At 42.4% G+C, this 23,171-nt stretch overlaps 1 protein-coding gene across 1 annotated transcript in view; it reads left to right on the plus strand.

The window, feature by feature from the left end:
- SNAPC3 (small nuclear RNA activating complex polypeptide 3) overlaps positions 1 to 23,171 on the plus strand; it is a 131,111-nt gene that overhangs the window by 64,389 nt on the left and 43,551 nt on the right. The window contains exon 3 of the mRNA XM_069765175.1: positions 20,489 to 20,570. Within this exon, the coding sequence (XP_069621276.1) occupies positions 20,489 to 20,570 (82 nt within the window). The remainder of the gene's footprint in view (positions 1 to 20,488; positions 20,571 to 23,171) is intronic.

Below are 23,171 nucleotides of genomic sequence, written 5' to 3' on the forward strand. Positions count from 1 at the left end.
ATTACTTTATTAAATAGTGATGATTTTTTTTTCTTCTTGAGATAAAAAATAAAAATGAAAAATTGCGAATAAAAATGAAGTAAGAAAAAATTAGAAATGAAAAATAAAAATAAGGCCTTTATATGTTGATGATAAATGCTGAGGTTATGTCTCAGTAACACATTCCCTTTAATATTTTCATCATTTAAATGTTTTCATACTTGTCATAACCTTGTAGTACCAAAATATTTAAATTATGTAACTTTGCATATAATACCCTTCATTAGAGTAAAAAAAAAAAGACTTTTATAATACTTAATGTTATTATACACAATAATACCTTATTAATATTTCTTCTTTATTAAAATGTGTGAAGAGGTATTGATGAAATGTGATGATGTAATCTGGATCAAAAACACATTTCCCCCTTATTAGCAAAAAATATTATTTTATGAAAATTCATTTATAAAAACCAAAATTAAAAATAATTAATCTTTTAACTGTAATATCAGCTTGTGCCATATATTTGTTTGAAGATGTGTACCCATCTATGTAACCATTAAAAAAAACACTAAATATCATAAAATTATCATTTGGAAAAATGTTCTAAATATAGATTTTCTTTGATAAACCATATTGATGTGTGATTGCACATTCACTATTAACTAAATCAAGAAATAATAATTACTAAAGAAATATAGAAATATATGTTGAGTAGATAATATTTAACCCCTTTACCCCCCAAGGGTGGTTTGCACGTTTAATGACCAGGCCAATTTTTACAATTCTGACCACTGTCCCTTTATGAGGTTATAACTCTGGAACACTTCAACAGATCACAGCGATTCTGACAATTGTTTCTCGTGACATATTGTACTTCATGATAGTGGTAAAAATTCTTTGCTATTTCCTGCGTTTATTTGTGAAAAAAACGGAAATTTGGCGAAAATTATGAAAATTTCACAATTTTCCAACTTTGAATTTTTATGCAATTAAATCACAGAGATATGTCACACAAAATACTTAATAAGTAACATTTCCCACATGTCTACTTTACATCAGCACAATTTTGGAACCCAAATTTTTTTTTGTTAGGGAGTTATAAGGGTTAAAAGTTGACCAGCAATTTCTCATTTTCACAACACCATATTTTTTTTTTTAGGGACCACATCTCATTTGAAGTCATTTTGAGGGGTCTATATGATAGAAAAAACCCAAGTGTGACACCATTCTAAAAACTGCACCCCTCAAGGTGCTCAAAACCATATTCAAGAAGTTTATTAACCCTTCTGGTGCTTCACAGGAATTTTTGGAATGTTTAAATAAAAATGAACATTTAACTTTTTTTCACAAAAAATTTACTTCAGCTCCAATTTGTTTTATTTTACCAAGGGTAACAGGAGAAAATGGACCCCAAAAGTTGTTGTACAATTTGTTCTGAGTACACCGATACCCCTTATGTGGGGGTAAACAACTGTTTGGGCGCATGACAGAGCTCGGAAGCGAAGGAGCGCCAATTGACTTTTCAATGCAAAATTGACTGGAATCGAGATGGGACACCATGTTGCGTTTGGATGTGCCTGATGTGCCTAAACATTGAAACCCCCCACAAGTGACACCATTTTGGAAAGTAGACCCCCTAAGGAACTTATCTAGAGGTGTGGTGAGCACTTTGACCCACCAAGTGCTTCACAGAAGTTTATAATGCAGAACCGTAAAAATAAAACAAAAAAAACTTTCCCCCAAAAATTATTTTTTAGCCCCCAGTTTTGTATTTTCCCGAGGGTAACAGGAGAAATTGGACCCCAAAATGTGTTGCCCAATTTGTCCTGAGTGCAATGATACACCATATGTGGGGGGAACCACTGTTTGGGCGCATGGGAGGGCTCTGAAGGGAAGGAGCGCCATTTGGAATGCAGACTTAGATGGAATGGTCTGCAGGCGTCACATTGCATTTGCAGAGCCCCTAATGTACCTAAACAGTAGAAACCCCCCACAAGCGACCCCATATTGGAAACTAGACCCCTCAATGAACTTATCTAGATGTGTTGTGAGAACTTTGAACCCCCAAGTGTTTCACTACAGTTTATAACGCAGAGTCGTGAAAATAAAAAATCTTTTTTTTCCCACAATTATTTTTTAGCCCCCAGTTTTGTATTTTCCCAAAGGTAACAAGAGAAATTGGACCCCAAAAGTTGTTATCCTATTTGTCCTGAGTACGCTGATACCCCATATGTTGGGATAAACGCCTGTTTGGGCACACGGGAGAGCTCGCAAGGGAAGGAGCACTGTTTTACTTTTTCAACGCAGAATTGGCTGGAATTGAGATCGGACGCCATGTCGCGTTTGGAGAGCCCCTGATGTGCCTAAACAGTGGAAACCCCCCAATTATAACTGAAACCCTAATCCAAACACACCACTAACCCTAATCCCAACAGTAACCCTAACCACACCTCTAACCCTGACACACCCCTAACCTTAATCCCAACCCTATTCCCAACTGTAAATGTAATCTAAACCCTAACCGTAACTTTAGCCCCAACCCTAACCCTAACTTTAGCCCCAACCCTAACCCTAGCCCCAACCCTAGCCCCAACCCTAGCCCTAACCCTAACCCTAGCCCTAATGGGAAAATTGAAATAAATACATTTTTTTAATTTTTCCCTAACTAAGGGGGTGATGAAGGGGGGTTTGGTTTACTTTTATAGCGGGTTTTTTAGCGGATTTTTATGATTGGCAGCCGTCACACACTGAAAGACGCTTTTTATTGCAAAAAATATTTTTTGCGTAACCACATTTTGAGAGCTATAATTTTTCCATATTTTGGTCCACAGAATCATGTGAGGTCTTGTTTTTTGCGGGACGAGTTGACGTTTTTATTGGTAACATTTTCGGCACGTGACATTTTTTGATCGCTTTTTATTCCGATTTTTGTGAGGCAGAATGACCAAAAACCAGCTATTCATGAATTTCTTTTGGGGGAGGCGTTTATACCGTTCCGCGTTTGGTAAAATTGATAAAGCAGTTTTATTCTTCGGGTCAGTACGATTACAGCGACACCTCATTTATATCATTTTTTTTATGTTTTGGCGCTTTTATACGATAAAACCTATTTTATAGAAAAAATTATTTTTGCATCGCTTTATTCTCAGGACTATAACTTTTTTACTTTTTTTCTGATAATGTTGTATTGCGGCTCGTTTTTTGCGGGACAAGATGACGTTTTCAGCGGTACCATGCTTATTTATATCTGTCTTTTTGATCGCGTGTCATTCCACTTTTTGTTCGGCGGTAGGATAATAAAGCGTTGTTTTTTGCCTCGTTTTTTTTTTTCTTACGGTGTTTACTGAAGGGGTTAACTAGCGGGCCAGTTTTATAGGTCGAGCCGTTATGGACGCGGCAATACTAAATATGTGTACTTCTATTGTTTTTTTCTTTATTTAGATAAAGAAATGTATTGATGGGAATAATATTTCATTATTTAGGAATATTTTTTTTATTTTTTTTTTTTACACATTTGGAAAATTTTTTTTTACTTTTTTACTTTGCCCCAGGAGGGGACATCACAGATCGGTGATCTGACAGTTTGCATAGCACTCTGTCAGATCACCGATCTGACTTACAGCACTGCAGGCTTCACAGTGCCTGCTCTGAGCAGGCTCTGTGAAGCCACCTCCCTTCCTGCAGGACCCGGATGCCGTTGCCATCTTGGATCCGGGCCTGGAGCAGGGAGGGAGGTAGGAAGACCCTCGCAGCAACGCGATCACATCGCGTTGCTGTGGGGGCTCAGGGAAGCCCGCAGGGAGCCCCCTCCCTGCGCGATGCTTCCCTATACCGCCGGCACATCGCGATCATGTTTGATCGCGGTGTGCCAGGGGTTAATGTGCCGGGGGCGGTCCGTGACCGCTCCTGGCACATAGTGCCGGATATCAGCTGCGATAGGCAGCTGACACCCGGCCGCGATCGGCCACGCTCTCCCCGTGAGCGCGGCCGATCGCGTATGACGTACTATCCCGTCGGTGGTCATAGGGGCCCACCCCACCTCGACGGGATAGTACATCTAATGTCAAAATGGGGTTAAATATATCTTAATATTGTAATAATTTAACTGAATCGCATTATTTCCCATAAACACAAGTTGTTGTTTTTTTCCAACATACCATGAATCATGAGGCCTCTTTCATACTGTGCATACATTCCACATTAGTCTTACGTTAACTTCACTCTTAGCAGCTGTTCATACACTCATCTGTCATCTGTCACTCAGACTGTGACACACATAGAAGTTGAAACTACATATTTCACATAAAAAGAATAAGAATACATGTATATTAACCCAAATTACTGTATCCTAATTATCAATGCGCATTGTAAACTATTAAATTTAATTTTAATATTTCTTTGAATATTCCCCAAATTCATTATCTTACACTATGTGCAAACTTTCTATAGATAGAATTCATTCATCAGAAACTTGAGCATTTGTTCTACAGCTATATATTTGGTACAGGGCCTGCAACTGAATCCATTTGACTTGTAAAGGCTGAGGAGCTTCTAAAGCTTCTTCTTACAGCTCTATTGAAACAGAGGTGTGACATGTCATGCCATGCAGTGGAGAAAAAAATATATATACTATTACCATGCAAAGGAAAAAAAAAACAAGTTTTAGATAATGTTACAGAAAAAAAACTTACAGTACACAAATTTTAAATTGTTAGTTATGTATTATTTCTTTTAAGTGTTAAATATATATACATATAAAATCATGCAGTTATTATAACTTCCTGTGTAAATAAAAACATAAATCCATGTTCAATTCCTGCTTTAACCCCTTACCGGCATCGGACGTACTATACCGTCCGATGCCGGCTCCCCTGCTTTGATGCAGGGCTCCGCGGTGAGCCCGCACCAAAGCCGGGACATGTCAGCTGTTTTGAACAGCTGACATGTGCCCGTAATAGGCGCGGGCAGAATCGCGATCTGCCCGCACCTATTAACTAGTTAAATGCCGCTGTCAAACGCAGACAGCGGCATTTAACTACCGCTTCCGGCCGGGCGGCCGGAAATGACGTCATCGCCGACCCCCGTCACATGTCCGGGGGTCGGCGATGCGTCTCCATTGTAGCCATAGAGGTCCTTGAGACCTCTATGGTTACTGATTGCCCGTCGCTGTGAGCGCCACCCTGTGGTCGGCGCTCACAGCACACCTGCAATTCTGCTACATAGCAGCGATCAGCAGATCGCTGCTATGTAGCAGAGCCGATCGTGCTGTCCCTGCTTCTAGCCTCCCATGGAGGCTATTGAAGCATGGCAAAAGTTAAAAAAAAAAGTTTAAAAAAATGTGAAAAAAATAAAAAAAACATAAAAGTTTAAATCACCCCCCTTTCGCCCCAATCAAAATAAATCAATAAAAAAAATATCAAATCTACGCATATTTGGTATCGCCGCGCTCAGAATTGCCCGATCTATCAAATAAAAAAAAGTATTAACCTGATCGCTAAACAGCGTAGCGGGAAAAAAACTCGAAACGCCAGAATTACGTTTTTTTGGTCGCCGCGACATTGCATTAAAATGCAATAACGGGCGATCAAAAGAACGTATCTGCACCGAAATGCTATCATTAAAAACGTCATCTCGGCACGCAAAAAATAAGCCCTCAACCGACCCCAGATCACGAAAAATGGAGACGCTACGAGTATCGGAAAATGGCGCAATTTTTTTTTTTTTTTTTTTACCAAAGTTTGGAATTTTTTTTCACCACTTAGATAAAAAATAACCTAGTCATGTTTGGTGTCTATGAACTTGTAATGACCTGGAGAATCATAATGGCAGGTTATTTTTAGCATTTAGTGAACCTAGCAAAAAAGCCAAACAAAAAACCAATGTGGGATTGCACTTTTTTTGCAATTTCACCGCACTTGGAATTTTTTTCCCGTTTTCTAGTACACGACATGCTAAAACCAATGATGTCGTTCAAAAGTACAACTCGTCCCGCAAAAAATAAGCCCTCACATGGCCAAATTGACGGAAAAATAAAAAAGTTATGGCTCTGGGAAGGAGGGGAGCGAAAAACGAACACGGAAAAACGAAAAATCCCCTGGTCATGAAGGGGTTAAAATGAAAATTCTAAGGAAAAATAAAAGATAAAGGTAATTTCATATTTATTTAAAAACAATAATTTAACTATCTTATACATATGTATATATTTAATAAATGTATTTAATGTAATTCTAAGTATTATTACTGGAGTAAATGTTAATTATTTCACTAAACATAAAAATACAGTTAATATAATCTCTACTTACACAAATATGCTACAGTATTTACTGTATACTATATTAATATATATATATAACTGCAGAATTATATTGTGTAAAATAATTACATATTAATAAATAATACATTGTATAACTCATTTTCATATCATATAATTACATTTTTAGCCAATTTCTAAACCAAATCTCAACTCTGTCAATAATTTGTTGAAAAGCTCTATTTAATTATGTCATTTTTAGATCTTTGAAGAGCTGTGATAATGGAGTGTTCAGCTCACCCCCCATGCTCACTTGTCTGTCTGTCAATTTCTGCCATCTTTACAGACAGATCTGGCCCGTCAGCTTTTAACCCTTTCAGAGCAGCTTCAGTGTAGGACTCCTGAATCATTTTATAAGGCTTATAACAAATATGTAATTTTCTTCGTACTTTATAGATGTGATTTTGGGACAGTTTTGGAGATTTTGATTTTGGCTTCTGATAAGATTTAATTATGTTACTAGCTTTTTTGAAAAATTTGTTTTCCTTTCAAAATTCTCATGTTTTCTAGACAAATCAAGGGATTGCGCACATTCAAATAAAGAATCTTTTTGTGATGCAATAACACGAGATGCAGGATTTAGGAATCCAAATTTGTTTACAAAACAATTTATCATTGATTGTTTATTGAAATTTGTAATGACAGTTTTGTACAACCTTTCAAATATGGACATGAATGTAAAAGTACATTCTTTCCGGACAATCTTTAATTTTAGAAGAACTTCAATATCTGGATAATTTTCTTTTAATCCACAGAATATCAAATTTTTTAATCTTTCTACATCAGTCATTTCTTCATAGAACTCATCATTCTGCATTTTTAATGAGAACCTTCTGGAAAAAGTTGCTGGAAGCCACATTTTAAACAACTGATTTTTCTCCTCATTCGTCAAATCAAACTTATCAGCAAAACTCAAATATCTCTGAATTTCTGCATACATGGATTTTGTCATCATATGCAGGAATGATTTTGCTTAATTTGAACAAGATTTTTCTAGATTTAGTTTGAAGGAGTTGTTGGGACTCCGAGTCGTCTTCTATTTTTAGTGACCCTTGTACATCTGTCCCTCGTACATCATCATTGTGAGTTCTCATGTCTCCTACGTTTCCTCCATCTTGTTTTTCATCATGAGGCACAAGGTCACCTTGAGTGGCTATTACAGACATGTGTGTCACATCTTGTTCACTCTTTACATTAAAGGGAACCTGTCACCCCGGTTCTTCAGTACGAGATAAAAATACTGTTAAATAGGGCCTGAGCTGTGCGTTACTATAGTGTATTTTGTGTACCCTGATTCCACCCCTAAGCTGCTGAAATAACTTACCAAAGTCGCCGTTTTCGCCTGTCAATCAGGGTGGTCAGGTCAGATGGGCGTGGCGACATCGCTGTATCTTCCCCCAGATCTTGCATGTATTTCCGTTGGAGGCGTAGTGGTTTGCGTATGCCCATCGTCTGAATCCACTGGGCAGGAGAAGAAAAACGCGCGATCAGCGCCATTTCCCTGGTGATCTGTGGGGGCGGCCATCTTCCTGAGGCCGCGCGTGCGCATATGGAGTCCTCTGCTGCCCGGGGCTTCAGGAAAATTGCCGTGGGATGCCGCGCGTGCGCAGATGGAGATCGCGGCGGCCATTTTCCTGAAGCCGAGTTCGCATCTCAACTTCAGGAAAATGTCCGCCGCGATCTCCATCTGCGCATGCGCGGCATCCCGCTGCCATTTTCCTGAAGCCCCGGGCAGCAGAGGACTCCATATGCACATGCGCGGCCTCAGGAAGATGGCCGCCCCCACAGATCACCAGGGAAATAGCGCCGATCGCGCGTTTTTTCTTCTCCTACCCAGTGGATTCAGAACATGGGCATGCGCAAACCACTATGCCACCAACGGAAATACATGCAAGATCTGGGGGAAGATACAGCGATGTCGCCACGCCCATCTGACCTGACCAGCCTGATTGACAGGCAAAAACGGCGACTTTGGTAAGTTATTTCGGCAGCTTAGGGGTGGAATCAGGGTACACAAAATACACTATACTAACGCACAGCTCAGGCCATATTTAACAGTATTTTTATCTTGTACTGAAAAACCGGGGTGACAGGTTCCCTTTAAAGGGAAGGTGCCATCAAAAAAAAATTTTTTCAGCAATTAAAAAATTGTAAAGAATTACTGTTTACATTTTCTTAAAAAATATTATCATTTGTTTATAATTTAGTAAAATATGAAAAATAATTAGAAAAGGTTTGGCATTTCCACTTTTAAACACTAGGGGGAGCAGCTACTGAAATTTGACAAAAACCTAGTGTACAACTAGCTCACATTACTGCACTGCAGTAATTATGGGCGGAGTCTGCTGACGTGTGTGATGTCTCCTCTCCTTCCCTTCTGGTGTTTGCTAAGGGTACCGTCACACTATACGATTTACCTACGATCACGACCAGCGATATGACCTGGCCGTGATCGTAGGTAAATCGTAGTGTGGTCGCTGGGGAGCTGTCACACAGACAGCTCTCCAGCGACCAACGATGCCGAGGTCCCTGGGTAACCAGGGTAAACATCGGGTAACTAAGCGCAGGGCCGCGCTTAGTTACCCGATGTTTACCCTGGTTACAAGCGTTAAACTAAAAAAAAAAAAAACAGCACATACTTACATTCTGGTGTCCGTCAGGTCCCTTGCCGTCTCTGCTTCCCGCACTCAGTGACTGCCGGCTGTAAAGTGAAAGTGAAAGCACAGCCGCTGTGCTCTGCTTTCACTTTACGGCCGGCAGTCACAGTGCGGGAAGCAGACGGCAAGGGACCTGACGGACACCAGAATGTAAGTATGTGCTGTTTGTTTTTTTTTAGTTTAACGCTTGTAACCAGGGTAAACATCGGGTAACTAAGCGCGGCCCTGCGCTTAGTTACCCGATGTTTACCCTGGTTACAAGCGAACGCATCGCTGGATCGCATCGCTAGATCGCTAGATCGGTGTCACACACACCGATCTAGCGATGACAGCGGGAGATCCAGCGATGAAAGAAAGTTCTAAACGATCTGCTACGACGTACGATTCTCAGCAGGATCCCTGATCGCTGCTGCGTGTCAGACACAGCGATATCGTAACGATATCGCTGGAACGTCACGAATCGTACCGTCGTAGCGATCGAAATGTTATAGTGTGACGGTACCCTAAGGGATGAGAGGATTCAGGAACACAGCGAGGAGCCATTTTGTTGGTGATTGCAAAGTTATACTGATAAGTAGACAGTCTCAGAGGATGGCAGGCAGCAAGGATTCTGGGAGATATATGGTGGAGGGAGCAGGGTGACAGCAGCGCAGAGTATTTCAGGAGAGCAGTGTGCTGGTCTATGGGAGCCCCCTGTTTGGTGCGCGGAGCAGCCAGGGATTGTACATAGAGCGCTGTCTTTTATACACATGGATGGACCGTCTGCTCCACAGAAATCCAGGAAACATTTCTGCGGATTGATGGCCTGGTCTGATCCAGACTTTGCATGCAGACCCCATTCCACTCCTCAGATCCTGTCTTCCCCATCCTGTCCTGGCAATATGTGAAAGCGAGGTGACAGGCGCAGTCGGGGTGACGCTGGGAAGGAAATGTAGCCATATAGTAACAATAAGGCTATATTCACACTTAGCGGTTTTTACCGCGGAACCGCCGCGATTTTGATGCTGCGGGTCCGCAGCAGTTTCCATAGCGTTTACAGTAACATGTAAACCCTATGGAAACCGCAAACCGCTGTGCACATGCTGCGGGAAAAACCGCGCGGGAACGCAGCGGTTTACAACCCGCAGCATGTCACTTCTTTGTGCAGAATCGCTGCGATTTTGCACCCATAGGAATACATTGAACCGCTTACTTCCCGCATGGGGCTGTGCCCACGTTGCGGGAAGTAAGCGGATAATGTGCGGGTGGTACCCGGGGTGGAGGAGAGGAGACTCTCCTCCAGGCCCTGGGAACCATATTTGGGGTTAAAAAATAAAAAATCTGGTTATACTCACCCTCTGATGTCCGGAGCTCCTAGGCGCTGCACGCGGCCATCCGGTCAGAGTTGCTGTGCGACCAGGACCTGCGGTGACGTCGCGGTCACATGACCGTGACGTCACGAAGGGTCCTTCTCCCACAGCATCTTAGGAACCGGACCGCCGGGTGCAGCGCCCAGGAGATCCGGACATCAGAGGGTGAGTATAACCAATTTTTATTATTTTTAACATTACTATTGATGCTGCATATTGCTGCATATGCAGCATCAATAGTATAGGCGGAAACCCGCAGCGGAAAACGCGGAACAAACCGCGATAAATCTGCAGGGAGAACCGCAGTTGTTTTGCCCTGCAGATTTATCAAATCCGCTGCGGGAGAACCCGCAGGGACCCGACGCAAGGTGTGAACATAGCCTAAAAATAAGACCCCTCTCTTCAGCTGCCTCACCAGCCCTCCCATGACTGCACCTAACTGGAGGTCATGCTGTCCCCTCTATTACCCCAGACCCGCGTGCAGCTGCTCAGCCAGGACCACCCTAGAATGGGTCCGCTTTCTGAATATAATACTGACATACAGATCACACATAATACCGCAATATAGATCACACATAAAACCACCATATACTTCTCACATAATACTGCCACATAGATAGATCACACATAATCCCACAATATAGTTCTCATATAATCCCGTCATATAGTTCTTATATTATTGCACCATACTGATCAAACATAATACAACCATACATATTACATATAATACTGTCATATAGATCACACATAATGCCATCATACAGGTCACACATAATAATTAGCGGCATCAAGTGTGGTCTATATGGCAGCATTATGTAAAAAATATACATTATATGGTGGCATCATGTTTGATCTATATGGCAGCAGTATGTAAAATATATATATATGGCAACATTACGTGCGGTCCATATTACAGTATTGTGTAATAGATATATCTGGCGGCATTATGTATGACTTATATGGCAGTACAATGTAATAAATATATATGGAGGTATAATGTGTGGTCTTTGAGTATTCTGTGATAAAATATATATGGCGGCATTATGTATGACCTATATGGCAGTATTATGTAATAAATATATATGGCGGTATATTTATTATGTAAAGGCAGGAAAGTTGTGACCTATGCCCTTCTGTGACCCCCACAATTATTATTATTATTATTATTTTTTTTTTTTGGGGGGGGGCAATTAGACCTTATGCTATGTCGCCCTATGATTTGTATGTACGCCCCTGGTGTCAGTGAGATTGAGGTGGGTTACAGGGAGCATGAGATGGGTGTCAGGGGGCATGGGGTGAGTCAGTGAGCTTAGGGTGGGTGTCAGGGCCCAGTCTCAGTCTTTCCTCTTCTGCTCCCTGGATCACTAGTCTCAGACCACCTGCCCTCTGCTCTGCAATGTATAGTAGGAAGATCAGGCAGAAGACCTGAGGAGGTGCAGGACTACAACACTTAGGAGCTCAGTCCTGGCATGCTGGGACTTGTAGTGACACAGCAGCTAGAGCTTGCTGAGTGTCATCGCCCCCTGGGGTCTGCTTCCTTGTGCCAACCATAGCCCAAATGTTAGAACAATATTATTGTGCCATCCATAGCCCACCTCTTTACACTGTGCAGCCCTCCCACCTGATCCATAGGTGAAGCCCCCCAGGCTGCTGCCTGCCTGCACACTGATCCCCCTGCACCATGCACAGCAGGCAGGGAAGGGTTAACCATTACAGGCCAGCCTGGGTGCCGCCCCTTGTAACCAGGAGGGATCCCCTGTTGCAGAGAATTGCTCTATTTTTAGAAACATGGAGCTTCAGACTCCAGTCTACAGGGACAGTCACTGTGTGGGGTGATGAAGTGTTGCCACAAATCAGTGCTGCACAGAAAAGCAGCAGACATAATGCTCCATGTACAGGGAGACACACTGCTGCTGCTGCTGGGGGATTTCCTGCCCCTGGACTGAGGGAGGAAGCTTTCAGCAAGACAGCGCAGGTCGGCAGTGATCGCAGCCTGTACTGTAATAAGTACAGGCTGCGATCACTGCTGGTGCTGCAGATACTCACCCTAAACCCTCGCTCCCAGCAGCTTCTCCTCAACATCTTCTGTCATCGTAGCCCACAGCAAACAAAATGGCCGCGATCTCCTCTCACAGCTCCTCTCACAGCTGTGACGTAGCAGCTCAGTGGGCGTGTCCAGGTCACAGCTGAGAGGCAGGAGAAGCGGCCTCAATGAAAGAGATGCGGTCGGGTCCGACCGTTGGCTCCTATGTCCATGGCTGCCGTAAGTGAGGAGTGCAAGTGTCGTTCCCAGACACACACACCCCCACTAGTCAAAATGGCGGCCCCCAGTGGCACACACGAATGTCAATAAATAAAAAACTATTAAAGTAGTTAATTTAATTTTGTATTAAAAATAATTGATTGTATAATCAATAATTATTAATACAAAAATTAAAATCACGGCACCTTCCCTTTAAGTCAATCTTGGGAACATCATTAATTTCCTTAGAAATTCTTTCTACGCAGTCTTTTTTGGACTTCTCTGTAACAAACTTGATAAATACATAAACCATATGTAAAACATTTTTAATTTGCTCTTTTTCTTTTTTCCTAGATATTAGCTTAGAATCTATCGTTAGATTTGCTATCTTGCATTCTGCAAATAAGCTAAGACAAAATATTTCTACGTTTTTAGACTTTTCACCTAGACTTAAAAATTCCAGTGAACTTGACTTAGAATACGTATTAATTAAATCCATTTTTCTTACCTTGAAATATCTCAGCTTGTAGTTCCTTTGTTAGACAACGCTGGGTTCTGGTCATCAGCACGTCTGTTTTCAGCACTTCTAATGCTAGTGCTGTCAATCCGTCTGGCACCTGTTAAGTTTCTGTTACTCATAGGTTCTGTGAGATCTTTGTGACTTGAAGATTTGTAGTGGAATTCCTGAAAACTTGCACAATATCTAGCAAAGCTCTTCTGTCTTCCCCCGTGTGCAAGGTGAAGGAAATTCACGCAAAAATAGCACAAAAAATCAAAACTGGCTGGCTTGGCCAATGTTAAATATGCTTATTTTGCACATTTATTTAATCAGGACTTTACCAGGTGCGTTACTCTTAAAGAAAAAAATGTCATGATATTTTCATAAAAAATGTAGTGGTTTATTGAATTGTCCACAGAAAAACCACATTGCAGCAAAACATAAAAATAGATGAAATAGTTACAAACAGTTTGTCCATTTATAAATATCAGCGCTTGTTCCTCATCGTTTCTGAGATGGAGAAGTCATCTTACTTTCATGGAGTAGAATCATGGCTATCAGCTGTTCCTTCCTTGTGTGACTTGTCTTACGTCCATGGAGAATGATGGTGAAGGCAGGAGGTGACCGCTCCCACGTGACAAGCCCCACACCCTCCTAAGAGACGTTATTTATATGTCCCACAGACCATGTGTTCCCTGTATATGGTGTTGACTTATGCTTTGAGCTACATATACAGAAATATCTTCTGTAATGTCAGCGAGAGACAATGTGCTCAGTACAGAATTGAAAATAAGAATAATTCAATTAATAATTAATATTTAACACTATGCAAGTCCCAGACACCCGTCGTAAGACTCCTCTAACAGGGTTGGATTGCAATTCCCCGACGGATGCAGGTGCTACCTTCAGTTAGACCCTGGACACGTGGAAACTGACCCAGCGGAACAGGTGGACTGGCAGGTATTGTGGATAGCGAAGCACTCGGCTGACTGCAAGCAGCAGAATCAGGTAGCGGGCTGGAGAGTGTAAGAACTCGCACAGGAAGTTCAGGCGACGTCCTAGGAGACGTAGGAAGACACGGCTGGCACACTGTGAAGACAAACAGAATTAGCAGGATACTGGTAGGATACTTAAACAAAGGTGCGAGGAACCTTTCTTCTAGACAACTAGACAGCTTGATTACATGTGAGGATTCCCTAGCAACCAGGCAACCCCCACATGTACTAAGGCTGGGTAGTAGCTGTAAATAATTCAGCTGAGGCAATGAAAACTTACTCTCCGAACACTAACAAATACTCGGAGATCACCCGACCGTGCTCGGGAAAACCCGAGCAACGAGTACACTCGCTCATTACTAGTCCTGACCTTTTTTAACCAAAAAAAGCAGAAGGGCAGCATCCAAAAATGGATGCCATGTTTTGGCATAGGTGGTTTTCCTTTTTGACTATTTATTGCTTGCGTCCTTTTTGGATGCTGCCCTTCCCGTGGTTGTTCCTTCCCGGTGAAAGACCTGGCTATTTATTGCTTGCGTTGAGAAACACGTGATGGTGTCTCCGCGGCTTTTCTACATGCATTTGCATATTTCCCATAAGGGATGGGGGCAGTGTTCTGGATCACTGCGTTGAGAAACACGTGATGGTGTCTTTGCGGTGTTGGATGTTTTGATCTCCCCGAGGTCATTCATCCTTATGTTTATAGTCCTTTTACTAGGCACTGCTCCTAATAGCCAGTTTCCTACCCCACACTGATGAGGGGCAAATACCCCGAAACAGTTGTCTGTGTATGGATACCATGTATTGGCATAGGTGGTTTTCCTTTTTAGATGCTGCCCTTCCTGTGGTTGTTCCTTCCCGGTGAAAGACCTGGCTATTTATTGCTTGCGTTGAGAAACACGTGATGGTGTCTCCGTGGCTTTCCTACATGCATTTGCATATTTCCCATAAGGGATGGAGGCAGTGTTCTGGAACACTGCGTTGAGAAAAACGTGATGGTGTCTCCGCGGTGTTGGATGTTTTGATCTCCCCGAGGTCATTCATCCTTATGTTTAGAGGGGTTCAAGAGAGGCCTGGATGTCTTGCTGGAGCGTAGCAATATTGTATCTTACAGTTATTAGGTTCTTTATAAGGATGTAGATTTGGGGGTTTATTCTGACGGAATATTGGCTGAACTGGATGGACAAATGTCTTCAGCCTTTCTAGCTATGTTACTATGAAATAAATAAGCAGATTTTTCTTGCTGTAAATGCCCACTTCCCTATAACTGTTTTTCCTTTGTTTTTTTTCCATTCCTGAGATTAGACCTGCTCTTTCTTATATGTAAATCTAATGTTTTAGGCCATCTTGGCATGAATTTCAAAAAAGACTTCCTTAAAGAGGAGTTGAGGGCCCCGCCCTCTTGGCTAAAAGCCTATATTTCCATACAAGGATAAGGGGTTTGTAGCTCAAGGCTAGAGATGTACATGAACAGAATACAATGCCTGATCCAGGAGAACAGGGGCCTTTACACAAGGAAAGAAAATGACATATTTATGGCAAATGACAGGTCCTCTTTAAAGTGTAAGAGATTTTATGTATAAGTTAAAGGTGTTGTCCTTATTCGGCACCAAACTTATGCACACCTAGTTTTCAACTTTTGGTGAGCATTGTGCAAAAGTAAGTATTTCCAATACGTCCCCACTGCCAGAACACAGGAGGTAGTCCTTCCTTCACCTATACTGGGACAAGATCAAAGAGAGGTCCTACCTCCACACTGCACTAACTTACTGCCAAAAAGCAAGTATTGCTTATTTTTTTGCTGTGTTTTTTGCAGTGTTTTTGTCATTTGTCTCTTGTGCATGCTGATAAAGTTTAGTGCTCCCAAAAAAATCTGATTCTACTTCATCGGGTTTTGGCACCAAAAACTCAGAAAGACCTGCAGTTGTTTTCAGCGTTTTTTCACCACCGCTTTTAGAGGGTGGAATACGGTGAAAAGATGCTGAAAGAAGTGACCTGCTCCATTCAGCAAAACCTCAGGTTTTGCACAAAATACTGAGGGAAATGGAAAATAAGCTGTGTTCGTGAGATTTCTTTAATCTCATAGACATAGCTGTTACCGTAAAATGCAGCTAAACTTTGCATAAAAAACGTACCAAAAACGCATACGTGTGAACATGCCAACAGAGTAGTGTTCCGTAACTCCAGTCTCCAAGAGCCACCAACAGGTCATGTATTCAGGATTTCCTTAGGATTTCACAGGTGATGGAATTCTTGCCTGTCCAGGTGATGCAATTTTCACCTGGGCAATACTATGGAAATTGTGAAAAGATGACCTATTGGTTGCTCTAGAGTAGAGTTGAGCGAATTTCTTCAGGTTACCGTTTATTCAGCAAGCTATAGCGGTAGAGGGAACCCAGATACAACATGAGCGCGCCATCTGATCAGCGCCGCATTTGCATGTGTCACGACAGTGTCACTGTCACAGCACATGCATGGAGAGCCTGTGAGTTGGGCTCTCTGTGCATGTGCTATGACAGTGACACAGCTGCGGCGCCGATTAGCCGGCATGCTCCAAGTATTCGGGCTCCCCCTGCAGCTTATTCAGTAAGCGCTATAGCTTGCCGAATAAGCGGAGATCCGAAGAAATTCACTCAACTATTCTTGAGGACTGGAGTTGGGAAACACTGATAGTCACATCAGAGTTGCTTGTAGAGTGAAGATATTTTATCCTGTGGAACTTCATTGAATGGACTCAGGCAGAATCGGGGGGTGGGTCACGGCCTTCCTTCTGTCAAGAGAGTGTCCAAGGCTGACACAGCTCTAGAGCAGAGGTCCCTCAACCATCAGCCAGCTCATGCACCATCGGCAATAATGCAGTATTCCTGGTTGTGATGCTGCTTCCCTCCATGGAGGCTTCTCAGCATTACCTGATTTCCCTGTTCCTCTAAAGTATATCCGGAGGCGAAAGTTATGGGGTGGACAGAAGGGATGAAGCAACGGTATGGTATGGAGGCAGCACAGGTAAGTGCACTATGTGAATGTTGTCTTGATGGACTAGGCCTCTGGTCTGATACTAGTCACATGCCCTAATGCTGATGCTGGGCCTTGGTCCTCAGGTGTTGACAGTTTGCTTCAGGTTTAGAAGCTGGGCCTCAGAGTTAAAGTTAAGCCGTATGCCTAGCCTAAGTCTCATGGTTTGATTTCAGTTTACAGCCTCATGTCATGGCCACTGGTCTTCAGTTGTTTTCAGGGTTTAGCTGCACAGGGCCTCATGATTGGGGCTTCAGAGTTTTAACTTATCCTGGGGCCTCATGTTTTTCCGCATTTTGGGTTGAATAACACTCAGATGTTTCCACTATTATTTCGCCAGACCAGGCTTAGTCTGACTACTCCATCTATAGAAGGGTATATCGTATTAATGCAGCACTTTTTCTCGCATATGGAGACTGCTCTCCAGCTGCACTTCATTGTGAATTAATTGGCTCCTTCAGGAAGGGTCAGCCTGTTAATTGAGATGTACCACTCAAAAAGAAGGTTTAACCTGAATTCACAGATGCTCTGGCCTGGCGCCTCATGCCTGGGATCTCGGCTCGGGCCTGGCGCCTCGGGCCTGGCGCCTCATGCCTGGGAGCTCGGGCCTGGCGCCTCACGCCTGGGAGCTCGGCTCTGGCCTGGCGCCTCACGCCTGGGAGCTCGGCTCTGGCCTGGCGCCTCATGCCTGGGAGCTCGGCTCTGGAATGGCGCCTCACGCCTGGGAGCTCGGCTCTGGCCTGGCGCCTCACGCCTGTGAGCTCGGCTCTGGCCTGGCACCTCACGACTGGGAGCTCGGCTGTGGCCTGGCGCCTCACGACTGGGAGCTCGGCTCTGGCCTGGTTCCTCATGCCTGGTAGCTCGGCTCTGGCCTGGCGCCTCACGACTGGGTGCTCGGCTCTGGCCTGGCGCCTCACGACTGGGAAGCTCGGCTTTGGCCTGGCGCCTCTGCTCATTATTGGTGGTGTGTTACGACAGTGAAGTGTCACACTCTAACTGGTTTCTGACGTATAATGATTTATCTACCACGTTTGTGCTGATTATTTGACATTATGCATGTATATCAGACACTCACTACTGTCATTTATCTTTCCAAACATTTTATCCTTCAAACCTCATTTATCAGGGTTTTGCTGTTACGGGGTGTCTTACGGGTCTTTATCTTGTCTAGTTCTTGCCATGGACTATGGTCCTTCAGTGCTTCTGTACCCACCTTTTGTACTATTTCACTGGCACTACTCCTTTTGTGCTGTCTGGAGGGACGTACTGGAAAAGGGGAATTAGACCTACCGTTAATTTGGTTTCCACGTAGTGCCCAGGACAGCATCATTACTTCCCCTACCTTATGTTTTATCTTGCAGATGAGTTTCTAGTGACTCGTATAGACTACAGTTGTGACCAAAAGTATTGACACCCCTGCAATTCTGTCAGATAATACTCAGTTTCTTCCTGAAAATTATTGCAAACACAAATCTTTTGGTATTATTATCTTCATTTAATTTGTCTAAAATGAAAAAACACAAAAAGAATTGTCCTAAAGCCAAATTGGATATAATTCCACACCAAACATAAAAAAGGGTTGGACAAAAGTATTGGCACTGTTCGAAAAATCATGTGATGCTTCTCTAATTTGTGTAATTAACAGCACCTGTAACTTGCCTGTGGCACCTAACAGGTGTTGGCAATAACTAAATCACACTTGCAGCCAGTTGACATGGATTAAAGTTGACTCAACCTCTGTCCTGTGTCCTTGTGTGCACCACATTGAGCATGGAGAAAAGAAAGAAGACCAAAGAACTGTCTGAGGACTTGAGAAACCAAATTGTGAGGAAGCATGAGCAATCTCAAGGCTACAAGTTCATCTCCAAATACTTGAATGTTCCTGTGTCTACTGTGCGCAGTGTCATCAAGAAGTTTAAAGCTCATGGCACTGTGACTAACCTCCCTAGATGTGGACGGAGAAGAAAAATTGACAAGAGATTTCAACACAAGATTGTGCGGATGTTGGATAAAGAACCTCAACAATCATCCAAACAAGTTCAAGCTGCCCTGCAGTCCGAGGGTGCAACAGTGTCAACCCGTACTATCCGTTGGTGTCTGAATGAAAAGGGACTGTATGGTAGGAGACCCAGGAAGACCCCACTTCTTACCCCGAGACATAAAAAAGCCAGGCTGGAGTTTGCCAAAACTTACCTGAAAAAGACGAAAACGTTTTGGAAGAATGTTCTCTGGTCAGATGAGACAAAAGTAAAGCTTTTTGGGCAAAGGCATCAACATAGAGTTTACAGGAGAAAAAAAGAGGCATTCAAAGAAAAGCACACGGTCCCTACAGTCAAACATGGCGGAGGTTCCCTGATGTTTTGGGGTTGCTTTGCTGCCTCTGGCACTGGACTGTTTGACCGTGTGCATGGCATTATGAAGTCTGAAGACTACCAACAAATTTTGCAGCATAATGTAGGGCCCAGTGTGAAAAGGCTGGGTCTCCCTCAGAGGTCATGGGTCTTCCAGCAGGACGATGACCCAAAACGCACTTCAAAAAGCACTAGAAAATGGTTTGAGAGAAAGCACTGGAGACTTCTAAGGTGGCCAGCAATGAGTCCAGATCGGAATCCCATAAAACACCTGTGGAGAGATCTAAAAATGGCAGTTTGGAGAAGGCACCCTTCAAATATCAGGGACCTGGAGCAATTTGCTAAAGAAGAATGGTCTAAAATTCCAGCAGACCATTGTAAGAAACTCATTGATGGTTACCGGAAGCAGTTGGTCGCAGTTATTTTGGCTAAAGGTTGTGCAACCAAGTATTAGGCTGAGGGTGCCAATACTTTTGTCTGGCCCATTTTTGGAGTTTTGTGTGAAATGATCAATGTTTTGCTTTTTGCTTCATTCTCTTTTGTGTTTTTTCATTTAAGATAAATTAAATGAAGATGATAATACCAAAGACTTTGTTTGTAATCATTTCAAGGAAGAAACTGAGTATTATCTGACAGAATTGCAGGGGTGTCAATACTTTTGGCCACAACTGTATTTGCACCCATCCTTCTGTAGGAATTTGAAAGACACCAGAGGGTGGAGGGTCCTTTTAACCTCTCTGTGATCCTGTCCCTGTATAGGTCAAGGAAGGACTTCTTCCTGTGTGCTGTCCTGAGAGACTACCTTGCAATAGAATTACCTGTAGGTCCAATTCCCCTTTTTTGCACAGTTTACAACTTTTTGAGATTATCTCTGTAGCACCAACTTGGAGTGTTGTTTCTATATTACAGCATTACTTCAATGTATTTTCAAATAATAATATTATCTCAACTAGTTCAATATGCTTCTAGGTCTCCTGTATGTTAAAAATAACCCTTTTTTTTTTTTCAAAATGTATTTGCGTGAAAGTCACCATATAACTCTGATAAATGACCTAAAAAATAACAACCTTATTATGCTTTTTTTTCCCCCCTAGTGTTCGGGAAAAAATCAATGAAAGACGTCAACAATTGATAGTCGACCGAGCCTTCCGTCAGGAGACCTTCCACTATGAAATGGTGAGACTAAAGGGATTTTTCCAGTAAATAGATTAATTTTGCATTCACATGATTGGTGATGGATGTAATATTAACCCCTTTACCCCCAAGGGTGGTTTGCACGTTAATGACCGAGCCAATTTTTACAATTCTGACCACTGTCCCTTTATGAGGTTATAACTCTGGAACGCTTCAACGGATCTCGGTGATTCTGACACTGTTTTCTCGTGACATATTGTACTTCATGATAGTGGTAAAATTTCTTTGCTATTTCCTGCGTTTATTTGTGAAAAAAACGGAAATTTGGCGAAAATTTCGCAATTTTCCAACTTTGAATTTTTATGCAATTAAATCACAGAGATATGTCACACAAAATACTTAATAATTAACATTTCCCACATGTGTACTTTTTTTTTGTTAGGGAGTTATAAGGGTTAAAAGTTGACCAGCAATTTCTCATTTTTACAACACCATTTTTTTTTAGGGACCACATCTCATTTGAAGCCATTTTTAGGGGTCTATATGATAGAAAATAACCAAGTGTGACACCATTCTAAAAACTGCACCCCTCATTGTGCTTAAAACCACATTCAAGAAGTTTATTAACCCTTCAGGTGTTTCACAGGAATTTTTGGAATGTTTAAATAAAAATGAACATTTAACTTTCTTTCACAAATTTCACAAAAAAAATTACTTCAGCTCCAATTTGTTTTATTTCACCAAGGGTAACAGGAGAAAATGGACCCCAAGAGCTGTTCTACAAATTGTCCTGAGTATGCCGATACCCCATATGTGGGGGTAAACCACTGTTTGGGCGCATGACAGAGCTCGGAAGCGAAAGAACGCAATTTGACTTTTCAATGCAAAATTGACTGGAATTTAGATGGGACGCCATGTTGCGTTTGGAGAGCCACTGATGTGCCTAAACATTGAAACCCCCCACAAGTGACACCATTTTGGAAAGTAGACCCCCTAAGGAACTTATCTAGATGTGTGGTGAGCACTTTTATCCACCAATTGCTTCACAGAAGTTTATAATGCAGAGCCGTAAAAATTTAAATTCTTTTTTTTTTCCCACAAAAATTATATTTTATCCCCTAGTTTTGTATTTTACAAAGGGTAACAGAAGAAATTGGACCCCAAAGGTTGTTGTCTAATTTGTCCTGAGTACGCTGATACCCTATATGTGGGGGTAAACAACTGTTTGGGCGCATGGCAGAGCTCGGAAGGGAAGGAGTGCCATTTGACTTTTCAATGCAAAATTGACTGGAATTGAGATGGGACGCCAAGATGCGTTTGGAGAGCCCCTGATGTGCACAAACATTGAAACCCCACACAATTGGAACCATTTTGGAAAGTAGACCCCCTAAGGAACTTATCTAGATGTGTGGTGAGCACTTTGACCCACGAAGTGCTTCACAGAAGTTTATAATGTAGAGCCGTAAATATAAAAAAATCATAATTTTTCAAAAAAAAAAAGATCTTTTCGCCCCCATTTTTTTTATTTTCCCAATGGTAACAGAAGAAACTGGACCCCAAAAGTTGTTGTACAATTTGTCCTGAGTAAGCTGATACCCCATATGTGGGGGTAAACCACTGTTTGGGCGCATGGCAGTGCTCGGAAGGGAAGGAGCACCATTTGACTTTTCAATGCAAAATTGACTGGAATTGAGATGGGACGCCATGTCGCGTTTGGAGAGCCTCTGATGTGCCTAAACATTGAAATCCCCCACAAGTGACACCATTTTGGAAAGAAGACCCCCTAAGGAACTTACCTAGATGTGTTGTGAAAACGTTGAACCTCCAAGTGTTTCACTACAGTTTATAACGCAGAGCCGTGAAAATAAATTCTTTTTTTTACACAAAAATTATTTTTTAGCCCTCAGTTTGTATTTTCCCAAGGGTAACAGGAGAAATTGGCCCCCAAACGTTGTTGTGCAATTTGTCCTAAGTACGCTGATACCCCATATATGGGGGGAACCACCATTTGGGTACATGGCTGAGCTCGGAAGGGAAGGAGCACAGTTTTGGAATGCAGACTTTGAAGGAATGGTCTACGGGCGTCACGTTGCGTTTGCAGAGCCCCTGATGTACCTAAACAGTAGAAACCCCCCACAAATGATCCCATATTGGAAACTAGACCCCCAAAGGAACTTATCTAGATGTGTTGTGAGAACTTTGAACCCCAAAGTGTTAAACTAAAGTTTATAACGCAGAGCCGTGAAAATAAAAAATCTTTTTTTTTTCTCCACAAAATGATTTTTTTAGCCCCTAGATTTGTATTTTCCCAAGGGTAACAGGAGAAATTGGACCCCAAAAGTTGTCCAATTTGTCCTGAGTACGCTGATACCCCAAGAAAACTACTGTTTGGGCACACGTCGGGGCTCGGAATTGAAGAAGTGGCGTTTTGGAATGCAGACTTTGATGGAATGGTCTGCAGGCGTCATGTTGCATTTGCAGAGCCCCTGATGTGCCTAAACAGTGGAAACCACCCAATTCTAACTCCAATTATTGCACAAAACATCAAAAACCCATAGGAAATCTGAACTGAGTACTAGCCCCAACCACTACTCATAGTATAATGGCAAAGAATTTGCTCATATAGGCTACTTCCAATAGGTG

This window comes from Ranitomeya imitator, chromosome 1, assembly GCF_032444005.1.
Source record: "Ranitomeya imitator isolate aRanImi1 chromosome 1, aRanImi1.pri, whole genome shotgun sequence".
Classification (NCBI taxonomy): Eukaryota; Metazoa; Chordata; class Amphibia; order Anura; family Dendrobatidae; genus Ranitomeya; species Ranitomeya imitator.